Source organism: Rhyacophila brunnea, unplaced genomic scaffold (assembly GCF_057557595.1).
Source record: "Rhyacophila brunnea isolate RB1 unplaced genomic scaffold, BYU_Rbru_1.0 scaffold_4, whole genome shotgun sequence".
NCBI lineage: Eukaryota > Metazoa > Arthropoda > Insecta > Trichoptera > Rhyacophilidae > Rhyacophila > Rhyacophila brunnea.
Window position 1 is genome coordinate 5,821,633 of NW_028233068.1, and position 12,992 is coordinate 5,834,624.

Here is a 12,992-nt window from a genome sequence, read left to right on the forward strand (position 1 = left end):
GATGAGTAGACGATGATATTGTTGATGATTGATGCTTTGATTGAATGTTTCACTAAATTATTATACTGGATAGAAAATCAATTACCAGAATACATAATACCAATTTCAACCCACACCGAGAGACACGTAAATAGCCAGGAAAGTCTCCATTTCATCACAATATCTTATTTGTCGAAGCAAAAACGTGAGAATGTAATTATTAATACTCAAATTTTTACATCGATTAGACCTACACCCGTAACTTCTAAAGTTTCTAATGAGCCTATGTGCATTCTAAAATTCAAACAATTTTATTTACAGAAAAAATAATTTCAGATATGTATGTTATGTTCATTTAAGATTGAAATAATAAGTTAATAATGAAAATATCAATCATCTGCATGCGAGCACAACCCACAGTGACAACACTAAAGTTAGTACTGTTACATTGTACAGATATAAATTGCCACTTTATTCTCCAAAGATTGCAGAGGGAGCTGTCAAACATTTGCCCGAGTGTGATGAAAATTCGTTTAGCCTAAGCCTACCCTGCTTTTAGCTACAACATTCTCTAAGAGACTGCAATCTTTCCTTCGAATACTATCATACACTGATACACTGGTAGAGCTAAAAGCTCCTATATTCCATCTTGATGAAGCTGTAATAATTACATACAAATTTATAACAAGAATAATTATAATTTTACAATCAAATGGTTACAAATTTTATTTACTCATGGCGGCAGATTGTAGAAAATAATGAACAATGATGCACACTGATTCAAAATCACAGACACCCTACACAAAAACACATTGTCAGAATTAGTTCTCACCGCAGAGGCACGACACCACACCGGCACTTTTTCAGAAGTCCCCCAGGAAAGACATGCAGGATGCAAGTCTTAAATGCGTGACTTCTCTGCACTCGTGAATTTACATGAGAGGTGGTTAGTAATTATTCAAATCATAATATTTGTATTCACTCCCCCGTAACAATATTATGATGCCATATTAATTGGTGCAATTACTTATTAATTTGTGGGAGACAAAACCGGTCAAAACAAAGTAGTATGTACATATCAAGTAAATGGAATATTGTCATACTGTTCCTTTCGTTTAGAGCCAATCATCATGCCGACATTCAAAAATATAACAAATGAGGATATTGTCATTAGGAAATAATTTATCTATAGTTAGACATACCAGCGAACCAAATTTAGTGTAACAACATTCACAGAAGATGCCAAATGGAACGAGAAATACTTTATTCACTCCATCTTTATAATTATTGAATTACTTATTCATTATTTGCAATATAAACAATAGATCAATTAAAGTTTGCCAGTACATCAAAAACTCTAAAATAATTTTTATATTGATTGTTTTGATTAACTATTAAAATTTTATTAATGAAATAAATAAGAAAAATCCTGGTAGTATTAATTACATCTCGTTTTACCTTTAATAATATTAAATCCAAGATAAAGGCTCTAATATTCTGTTACCGACATAAAGCCATTAGTAAAATAAAATAAAATCATCTTAATACACTTAAATCTAAGAACATAAAGCATGAAATCATTGAATTACAATTAGTACATATATTGCACCTCGTATGTTTATAATATATCTTTAACATTATATACAAATATACTTGATCCGATAGACGCTAGAATCAAATTTAAACGCACAATCTAGAGTCCGACGTAAGAATAATTACAATAAACCGCTTATTTACAAAAATAAAACATTCTATATGACTCTAACAAAATTAATCAATGAAAACACTTAAACAGTTTAATACCAGACATCTGACTTTTTTCAACCGACCGCACTATTTTTAACATACATTTTGACATACTATTACAATAAATACGTACTGAAATGTACTATTTTAAAACAAGGTCCATTTGTAATATTTATTTCAAGGCTAACATAATCATGTGAAAACATTGACTTAACCCGTTAGCCGCGGATGGGACATATGTTGTTTTTTACATAAGCTCTGATACTGGGGGGATGTCGCAACTGTTGATATCGAAAATTGAAATGTCGGTAAAGTAGGAAATACTTCACGCATAGTATTGATTTTTGTATTGAAAGATGCTCTGATTCGTGTTCGTATCGCCATATCAATAACTTTGTCAAAAATATGTTGTTTTAATTTCATAAACATCAATTTTTCGAACCCCCTCGATCTATTGAGATTCGCCGGTACGATTGCATCAGTTCAAATCTACGCGGTATTTTTCGCGGCTGCGCAGTAGGTATACAAAATATATTCCATTCGAGTTGAGTGTGCGCCGAGTATTTACCGTGTAAAGTTGAATTCACCGCGATTTTTACATCATGTGCGGGAATACGAAAAAGACAACCAAAAAACGAAAAGAAATTTGTCGTAATATTTCTAAAAATGTACTTGAACTTGTGTTCTGGATTACGTCATTTATTACTCATGTGTCTCCCCTATTGTTTCAAAGTCATAAATCGAGCTCATTATTGAAAGTCGTAAATATTTAGTAAAGATGCGTCCACACGGAATGAAAAAATATATATTATTATATTTTAGAGGATTTATTTTAGAGGATTGCAAGTTTTACCAATAAATTACGAATTACTATGAAGGAATATATAAAACGTATAAATTTTTGATAAAAAAACACACACGGGTATACAATATAATATAAAATATAAATCATGGAATATAGACTTTTAAACTATATTACATATTATCTTCGCGTACAATTTAATGCTTGTAAATTTTTAAAACCTTACCCAAAAAAAGTTTTTATAGCACTTTACGCAATTTAAAAAATAAATATTGTTTTTTTTACAAAACATAAAATGACAATCACTAACATAACACAATGCTCAATAAAACTGAAAAGTAATCTACAAAATCCAAGTTTCACTAAAAAAAAAAATAACAAAAAAATTATTATAATATTTTCAACCAGTGTGGACTCACCTTTAACGCTTAAATTAGAATGGCCCATAAAACATGTAAAATGCTGACACAGTCTATGCCACGAAATAAAACTGGGGACTAACATCCAATTTTAATGGATTTGTCATCAATAAAACTTACACTAATTAACAATAATTCATAAGTCACCAATAAAAGCTATTATTTTCAATAATTTTTATGGCATTTTTAAGTGTTTTTAACAGGAGTAAAATAAAATTAGTCAGTGATTAATTGTCTTCATCGGCGCACTTGTTTTGAAGTCGAGTGGTATGTCATCGAAAATGGCAACAGAGTTTATCTGAACAAAGCAATACAGTAGTTTTGTTAAAGTAAACACAGCTAAATTCAACACTTCATTATGTGTTTTAGTGTGGCAATTGGATCCTTATGTATCTAGGCATGATAACAGTTGTAGCCACAATTTTTAACTGCCGTATTTATTATAATACAGCGAAGAATAACATTTCGAAAAACCGACCGCGGACAGTACATCTTTTGTATGGAAACTTTACGCGCAGATCGGGTTAATACAACTGTGAACAACGCATTACAAGTAGAATCTCAATAATATTTAAATGGATAAAATAGTGGAAAAGAAAGGAAAAGCACATCTTCCCTTTACGAATGAGCTGCCGACATTACTCTATGACTGAGTGCTGTAAAAACATGAACGCTAATTCACAATAATCGTTATTGCAATGTAGGAGCAGAATCAATTAGGCAACAATATAGATCTCTGATCGATTGTTGCAATCGTCTTTCTGAGAAGTGGTAAAATAATCAGGGACTATTTGTATAACATTTAACGAGACAACTCAGCATATTGTAACCCAATAGATAACAGAAGAGCGCACGGAGTAATGAAAGAATGAAATCTGTGTGAGTGGAATCTTTCTATATTACCGGGACTCCTTCAAGCCGTATGTTTATTCAACGAAGCTATGTTGATCTTTATATAACACTAACTTCGCAACTGAGTACAGTTGTTGAAAAACAAAAGTGCTCTTTATTCTTCAGATGCATCGTCCATATATTTTATGAGTCAATGTGTAAAAATAACTGGAAAAGTCTATTGATAAAAATCTAGAAGTAGGTATCTGTGATATAAAAAGTATGTGTGAAATGCATAGTCTTATTATCTTAATAAAATTGATACTAATCAACTTAAGTATTGACACTGTCCATATATTATGTAAACTGGTGATTTAGAGAACTATGACATATTACAATAAAAAAATAAGGGGGAAAAAACGGAAAAGGGGAAAGCTAATCCTGAACCAAGAGGACATCACGGTGGAGACTGGCAGATTAACATATTGGTAAACAGCCATATATCCATAACTAACAAGTAGGTATGTATAATGTTTCTCGAATACTTTTAAATGCAATATTAAATGGACAATGCTCTAAAATCACATTGAAAGATGGATATCTAGGTACTTTTGTTATTGAGCAAAAAGTTTTCTTCCAGTATTGCCGCCACAATATAATCCATATTATTTTAATAGGAGGCTTCGTGTCCAGCCAAAATGTAAAGATCGTTGCCGTCTTCTCCTGTCAGTGTACCGGTGCGAAGAATGTGTGATTCAAGGGCGATCACTCTGAAAAAAAATAACAACCGTTAGAAACCTCAATCTAAATAAATTATACATGTGTGGCGGAATGTCTATCTAAAGCCGCGGGTTATATGTTCTAAACATATTGTGTCTGCCAAACATTCATATATTTTTCAATATTATTATGTGTTCGGCAAGGACACAATGGGCTGGGTCGAACGGTTAACCATCCTTAATTTCTTTTATTGTGTTAACTGTCAGTTCATGGTGGAACTGCATTGTATTATTGATTAATTTAATAAAACGCAAAAATTATTAGTACTTATTCCACTTTTATTATTTAATAAATTTGGACCGGTTTCGTCCGCCTTGTAAAAACTCGAATAATCACCTAGACATTCTACCACATTACTACTTCTCTATAGAGCAGTAATTCCAAATCTTTACTGTTTAACGGAACCTTCGAAACATTTCGTAAAATCTTGAGGAACTCCAATCTGTCTCACACAATTCAAGGTCCAACGGGGACATCAAACAATGTAGACGGTGTAGTAGGCAGTTACTTTACTGACAACTGAACTACCCAAATTTTATTCCTTCACTTCTTTCTACTACAAAACTTTCCTCCTGAGTAAACCTCTCACTTCTATAATAATAACTGAGACGCTATATTATATCTAAAGCTAATAATATTCAAAATACTTCCTTGTTTAAAAATAGGTCATATAAATAATTTTTTTGGGCAATTTTACCAAAAATGTTTTGAGTTGTTTTTGTTTTTTCACATGCTTTTTTTTGCAAAGCATCAGACATGGCCTGTGAAATCCTTGTTAGAAATTACTGCTCTACAAAAATTTTCCTTATTAATCAATTAATGAATAAAAAATTATTCACTTAATACGCCAATGAAATAAATAAATGAAATAAAAATTCAGCCATTTATTTTCCAGTAATGATAACCACATTTTTTTCAATGTATTATTTAGAGGTTTTAAGAACATACATAACATTCTTTATTAAACTAATGGGTATGTTTCTGAGGTATTCCGAATTACATATAAATATTATTACAATGAAATGTGTCGCATGTCTACAGGGACAAAGAAATAAATGAGTGTAAAATAATTGTGTCAACTGACTTGTCGTGGCCGGGTAATCGCCGATAGTTCTTAGAAGGATCGCAAATTTCTTGAGTGACCGAACCGTCCCGAAGAGATCTTCCTTGCACACCGTGCGAGTGGAAAGCCAGGACGCTATCCGCTAGAACCACTGAAATTTACAATAAAACCATTCATATTACTGTTTTAATAGTCAATAGAGGCTGCTCAGTTGTATTTGATTACTATATAACACTGATATTTAGAAATCTGCTGTAACATTTTTTGGATTCCAATTCCAATACCTGAAATGTTTTTTTATAAATTGAAAGTCACTATTTCATAATTAAAAATAAATTTTCGTCAGCAGATGCAAAAACACATCATATTTATCGATGTGAAATAAAATGAATTCTTAACCGGATGGCTGCCAATGACGTCTTAGACGTGAACTTTTCCATGAACGGAACGCCGCTCATACAAAAATGACATCTTTGGACGTCCCGCTATAAACGGGAAACTGGAGGTAAATCAATTATTTTAAACATACACATATGTTGAACACACAACGACATATATTGGGGATGTCATTACATACTCAGAATTGAAACAGAATTCGTTTTTACCACTTGAAACGTAAATTGATTTTATTTTTTTATTATTGCAATAAAATTCTCGGCATGCAAAGTACCGCCATACATATACCTACCGGCAGTAAAAAGACTAAGGGCCCACATGCGCCACGTAGGTCAAAATGGAGATTTTGTGGTATTTTCAGAGCATAAGCCTGGAAATTCCTTGACCTTTTTGTACATGTTTTGTTTGTGTATTTATAGCGGTACCTTGCACGCCGCGAATCTTATTGCAAAAATAAAAATAAAAATCAATTTACGTTTCAAGTGGTAATAAAGAATTGTTTCAATTTTGAGTATGTGACGATATTCCCAATATATGGTGTTGTGTGTTCAACATAAAAAAATTAAAAAAAACATTAAAATAATTGATTTACGTTAGTAAAATCTCGTTTAAAGCGGGATGTCCAAAGACGTCATTTTTGTATGAGCGGCATTCCGTTCACGGAAAAATTCGCATCTTGAGACAACAACCTGTTAAACGTTGTTGATAATCTGCTTATATAATTTTGAAGCCTTATTATCTTTTATATTTATTTTTAACATTTGATGACTGCCTAAATTATTTTTATTACATAAAATAGTATTCTTTTAAATCTCTCGATTTAATGTTTTAGAATATAGTCATATTTGAGTACATCCATGTGCAATGGTGTTTTTTAGTCAAAGATTTTTTTAGTTTTATTAATTTTTAAACGTATTTATAAAACCATTAGTAAAATTATTGTTGGCATTAGTGAAATATTTACAATAAAAAATTATATTTATAATCTCTGTGATCTGAAATTGGACAAGAATTAGGCATTTTATTATTCAAAAAATGGGCAAGATTACCACATTTGAAGATAATTCTAAAGATACTGATTATAAGCTATGTCTTTGACCATTCAAATGTGATAAAACAGCCTACGAATAATGATTGTTTTATAATAATTATTGACCCAAGAATAAGGTAGTATTTTTTTGAAATACACCATTTCTATTGGCATTTCATCCCAGCAAAAGAGGTTGAGCAAGTGGCTAACATCAATTTCTCGTAAAAACAAAAATCTGTTGATAGGCCCATATAATTATATTAGGATCGGACATGGTCAAAAGAATAAAAATAACGCAGAAGACGTTACCCACCGATACTCTCAATGTTGAAGGAAAACTCGAGCCAAGGGATGAGTTGCTTCTGTCTCTTAGTTTTCCCTCCGCCCACGATGAGGTCGGCCGCAGGGGGCTGACGGTTTGAATCCGCCGGCAACGGATTTATTATCTCCACTAGATTGTCATGGCACACCAGGACCTGCAACCCAAACAATTCAATAGATCTTCTCTTGGACACTCTGTATCTGGACCTCTTCAAACCTGGGATCACAAGATTAGTACCTGTTCTAACACAGAATTTAGCGAAGACAAGTGAAAGTTAAGTAAAAAAAAACAACAGTATTGTATTGATACTAACATTACAGTAAAACCTCGTTAATAAGAACACGGATAATTCGAAATTCGCCGTAATTCGAAATTTTCACAAAAACAAAAGTCCCTTGTTCATTATTTTCTTATAAAACCATACCTTTAATTCGAATTTCGTAATTCGAAATGATTTCAGAGTCCTGGTATACAAAAATATTCAATAAATCGTAATAAAGTACACTATTTCATGAGCCAGTCATTGAAAATTGTGACAGATTTTTCTTAAAACATCATAAATTACTTATTTTAAGGGGGATGCTTATACTATCAGAGGCGAAAAGAGGCACCTAACGGAAAAATACGAAGCTTGCAATTTGAGATTTTTTTTGATAATTAACAATTTCAACTGTAGTAATTAATAAATATGTATCTGAAAACAATAGAAAGATTTTTTTTTTTTTTAATTTAAAGATAAACTGGCAATTGTAAAAAAATGTAATAAAATGTGAATTCGTTGCAGGGTCAAATCTTATTATTACATTATATTTTATGGCCATATTTATTATTAAAATTTAGTTTATTAAGTTTTAGATTTTATGTGGTGTAGATTTTTGACTAATTCATCGTTTTAATATTTTTTATATATATTTTAAAAAACATCGATTTTTAAAAAAATATAAATGTGTATAACTTGAAATCCTTTTTATTTATATCTCAATAAAAAATCTCAAATTGCAAGCTTCGTATATTTCCGCTAGGTTCTCTGCTGGCATGCGTCTCCCCCTTAAGAAGGTAATATAAATAATCCTGACATTTTATGACCCATTAACACACACGGAATATAAAATTTCGTAGGCACATCTATGATCGTAAACAAAATTAATGAAAATCAAAAAAAAATTCAAAATGTAATATTTTTCCCCATACATTTCATATTTCGTAATTTGAATTTTTTTCGATTTTCGGTCCCATGGAATTAGTATTAACGAGGTTTTACTATACTAGAAATCACACAAGATTTCCGATCGCGTAATTCTCCTGTGAAAGTTATGAGTCGAATGGTATTTTTTGGAGAGTAGTGTTCTTTTATTTATTAAACCAAACACTTCCTTTCGAGCACTTACGGTGACAGTTGGTAGAGTGGCTGTCTCTAAAGCCTATGGATTTGATCTCGCAACTGGGCAAAAAATACATGTTTTATACAATGTGTGTTTCATTGTGATTTCTTCACTCTTTACATTCCTAGAGATTCGAGAAACCTCGAAATCAAGAATATTTGTTCTCTCGAAAATTCTAGATTGGTTTTTTGGTATCTTGAGAATTTTCGACATTAATTCCTAATTAGCTAATTTCAACAATTATTTTTTTTCATTTCTTAAGATACCAAAGACAGCAAAAGAATATTTTACTGACAAATTTAAGAGATTCAGTTCAGAACGATAGTCAACACCTTCTAGATCTTCCAGCCAAAAAATAATTTATCAACAAATTTAAGAAATCAAATTTTTTTGAGAAATCCCATTCAGTTTATTCTTAATTCCGGTTGCGGGCAGCTTAGACTAGTGACAATTTCTCATTTTCTCGAAAAATTCTTTGTTGATTTCTCAAGAAATGAGAATTCTCTAGATTTCGTAAATGTAATTTCTTGAGATTCGAGCTTTGTTTAATTATTTCTCGATCACAACCTCTACTTTGGAGCGAAAATAGTATTTTACTACTTACTTTCTTTAAATTAAACTTCTTCAGTTGACAAAAACATTTTTTGTCAAAAATCACATAAAAAGTAATCCTGTAAATCAGGGATTCCAACAATTTCTTGAATGAAACCCTAACCTGTACCTCTTCGATTATAAGGGTCCGACCGCATCCGAACGATTATATGTTACCGTTGTCATGTGACTACAGTAATAATTCAATAAATCATCTCGACTTCATCAAAACGCAGTGAATTGGCATCCGACTCAGGGATTCTTTTTCATATTTCATCTATTTTTGACTATTAGACAATCATCAATAGTCACATAACCAGAATGAAATTTCATGAAGGAGTAGAGTGTGTGAATAATGAAGCACTTACGGCATCCTTCTCCAATTGCTTTATGCATACGATCCCGTGCAGTTTGTCAGGGCGAGGTATCACAGTCGAGGTTCCGCACATGTTGGGGTCCAGCTCATCCGAATGGAACCAACTTGCGCCTGTTCAATTACATTTACATTATTACATAACATGTTATAACAGTTCACATGCTTTAAAGAAAAACTTTCAAAAATGATAAATCTAATATGAGAATAAAGTATAAGTAGGTATAAATAATTCATACCTGAGTTCATATTGAGCAAATCAAGTTTGAGTGGTTTTCTATTAGCTCCGACGCAGACCAGTGGATATTCTTGTTCAGGTATTATTATCATTTCGAAAACTCTCAACGGATATGGCAGGACACATTCTAAATGCTAGAAAATAACATTTTTAAATCAATCCATCATCCCACTACTGATATCTCAATATTCTAGTTATAATAATACGGAATAAACCAAATAGATTGAAGAAAATCTTCTCTATATGTCTAAATATATGAAAGCGAAGCTAAAAGAATATATTTTTCCATCGGCTCTACAATCCGATGTGTATATTGAACGTTTCAGATTTTTTACAAGACATGAATGTATATGAATTTGCCAGAAATCGAATCCGACTCACAATTTTGTAAGGGTTTTATAAGTTATATTTTAGCAGTCGTCCATCGTTAGCTTTAAATTAACTTATTAATTGAATTGGTGTTTACGTAGTAGAATTCCAGTATAATGGTTTAATACGTAATTTCACGTTATAGATTCGTTCACACTGTTATTGCCCAGACGCAAGTGTACAGATATTGCCAAGATAAATCTTGAATCTTGTCTTTATTATGAATGTTATATTGTTTTATTAAACACATTATTTACACATTGACAATTTCAAATATGAAACGTGTTTGACCTGTACCGGAACCAAAACATTTATTATAACATAAATAAAACTATAACTGCCTGTGAAAGAATGAATCATTCCAATTATACTGTAGATAGGCATCTAGTTACCGTCCAAACTCTTCGGAATCCAAACACTATCACAATGTAATTAATATTATATACTTAGTGCAAAATGAAGAATGAAAATACCATCAGTAATAATATATTATTATATTGTCTTACCTTTAATAACATAAATTTATGAAGTGGATCGTACCACTGCATTAAAAATAATCCTTGAGCAGTTGCACCGCACAAATATTTATATCCATTGTAGGGATTTCTACCGACAGCACATTTTATACAACCTAAAAAAAGAAATAGGTTACTTTGCGTAAGCCACTGATCAAGAGCGCTAAACTAAGTGCGTTAAACTCTCTTCTTTAAATCTTTAAATATTTCAACATCTAAAAGAAACTGCATTACCTTTAGTGTCGGGAACTCTAGTCGTGAGAGCAAACTTCCTTGGCACTAATCTTTCGGGCATCCTCTGAACTCTCAGTGAAAATCTATTCGTATGGCGACCCTGGAGGGCCAACAGGTCATGCCGATATAACTGTTGGCTCTTGCCTGAAAATGAAACGGAATTTGAACAGTCACCGATTTCATAAGTACAGTTTTCTCACATGTACCAACAAAAGTCAGAAACAAATTTTAAAATAAACAATGTGTTTCTTAACATTCCTATCACGGCCTTATATCACTATATCACCATGTTTACAAAGCCAATTTTTATTTAAATTTATAAAGATAATGACATTCCAGAAAATCAAACAAAAACACTTCATTCACTTCAAACACTTCACTTAACATTCAAAAAATGTCTAAATTTATTGTGCAGATCATTGCAAAAACACTATTAATAACTATGTATGGTTCATAACTTCAGTGAATAAGTTACAGACGTTTTCACCGATTAAAAAATAATGTCAGGAATGATGAGTAAATATTCTGTCTTCTATTTAAAACGGAGCCATCTTTTCAATGCGCTCTCAACGAAAGAAATATTGGAAACCACCAGCCACTAATAACTACATACCTGACAATGACATAAGAACGTCTTTGATTACATGCATCCAGATGGTACGTCTCGGACATAGTTGTTCCATTGCAGTCTCGTGCAATTCATTGAGATTCAATGTATAAATGCCTTCATCAGCACCTAAAATATGAAATGAAGGGTTTACATTACATAGGCTATATACTGCACGTTTGTATGCATGAGTACAAACGTGATTAGCTGTTAAGTGACGTCACGAATGTGAGATCTCATTTGTCCTGGTGTTCGTATTATAAAATTTCATTCCCCGATAAATAATTCAAAATTTTGAAATTGTAAATGTGTCTGAAAGTGTGCGAACGGTACCATATAAATTTAATAATTATACATGAATAATTATTATGAACTTTAAATAATTTATCAGCTATTTTATCACATGTATTTTAAAATTATTCTACTGTACGAATGGTTGTATTGCCAGTAATCTTTTCCATTTGGTGGCAACACTGAATACATTTGGTGGCAATACTGAATATTATTATGACTAACTTCACTTCAATGGGACTTCAATTATTTTGAGAAATGTCAAAACAGAATAATAATAAATGACAGAAAATGCAAATGATTTAGATCTCTGTATAATATTATCATTTATACCAATCACCGTATGACACTATTGATGTTTCCAGTATATTTTAGAGTTGTGCCTTGTTTATTACAGTTATCTTACAATAATTAACTAGGTAGGTAGGTACCTATTTTGAAGAACGCAGAATGCTTCCACTTGTATATTTTAATGCCAGATACAGCAGTAGGTACAAATTTTTGCGGTGGTTTAGCGGAGATATTTTATCGTAATCTTTCGTAAGTCCATCTTATGTCTCCATGAGAAATATTGCAAGCGAAATAGGAACGAGGCATTTTATCAGTTACCTACTATCTAGATTATAGACTAGGGATCAAAATTATACGTATTTTGTAAACAGCACGACTAGGAACTGTTTTTAGAGTTGGCAAATGTTTTACAGAATCTACAAAACGAACAAGGGCCTCAACCAAACGTTTGTTGCAATGATTGCAAAATTAAAATGACATTTGAAAGTGACAGCTGAGGTAGCCATTTTGAATGGCGCGTGACGTCAGATCGCTTACGTCACAAACAGTCTTATAAGCTATTCGATGGAAAATCGGTTAAATAGCTTATAAAGAATTTGGGAATCTCATACATACGGCCCTGAGTGTGATTATTTACATCACCATGAGTTACACCGAGCTGCACAAGTAACATGAAATGTGGTGAATACGTATGTATACGTACATATGGTGAATGGAAAATTGAGTAATTAAT

General features: G+C 31.9%; 1 protein-coding gene across 2 annotated transcripts in view; it reads right to left on the reverse strand.

Moving 5' to 3' along the window:
* Positions 1-4,305: 4,305 nt before the first annotated feature.
* hppy (MAP4K3-like protein hppy) overlaps positions 4,306-12,992 on the reverse strand; it is a 37,113-nt gene continuing 28,426 nt past the window's right edge. For both annotated transcript variants that reach the window (XM_085954351.1, XM_085954350.1), the window contains 8 exons: positions 11,684-11,806; positions 11,071-11,214; positions 10,828-10,952; positions 9,954-10,086; positions 9,710-9,828; positions 7,360-7,522; positions 5,642-5,771; positions 4,306-4,547 (listed from right to left, as the gene is read on the reverse strand). In XM_085954351.1, coding sequence (XP_085810477.1) covers positions 4,448-4,547; positions 5,642-5,771; positions 7,360-7,522; positions 9,710-9,828; positions 9,954-10,086; positions 10,828-10,952; positions 11,071-11,214; positions 11,684-11,806 — 1,037 coding nt within the window. In that variant the 3' untranslated portion in view covers positions 4,306-4,447. The remainder of the gene's footprint in view (positions 4,548-5,641; positions 5,772-7,359; positions 7,523-9,709; positions 9,829-9,953; positions 10,087-10,827; positions 10,953-11,070; positions 11,215-11,683; positions 11,807-12,992) is intronic.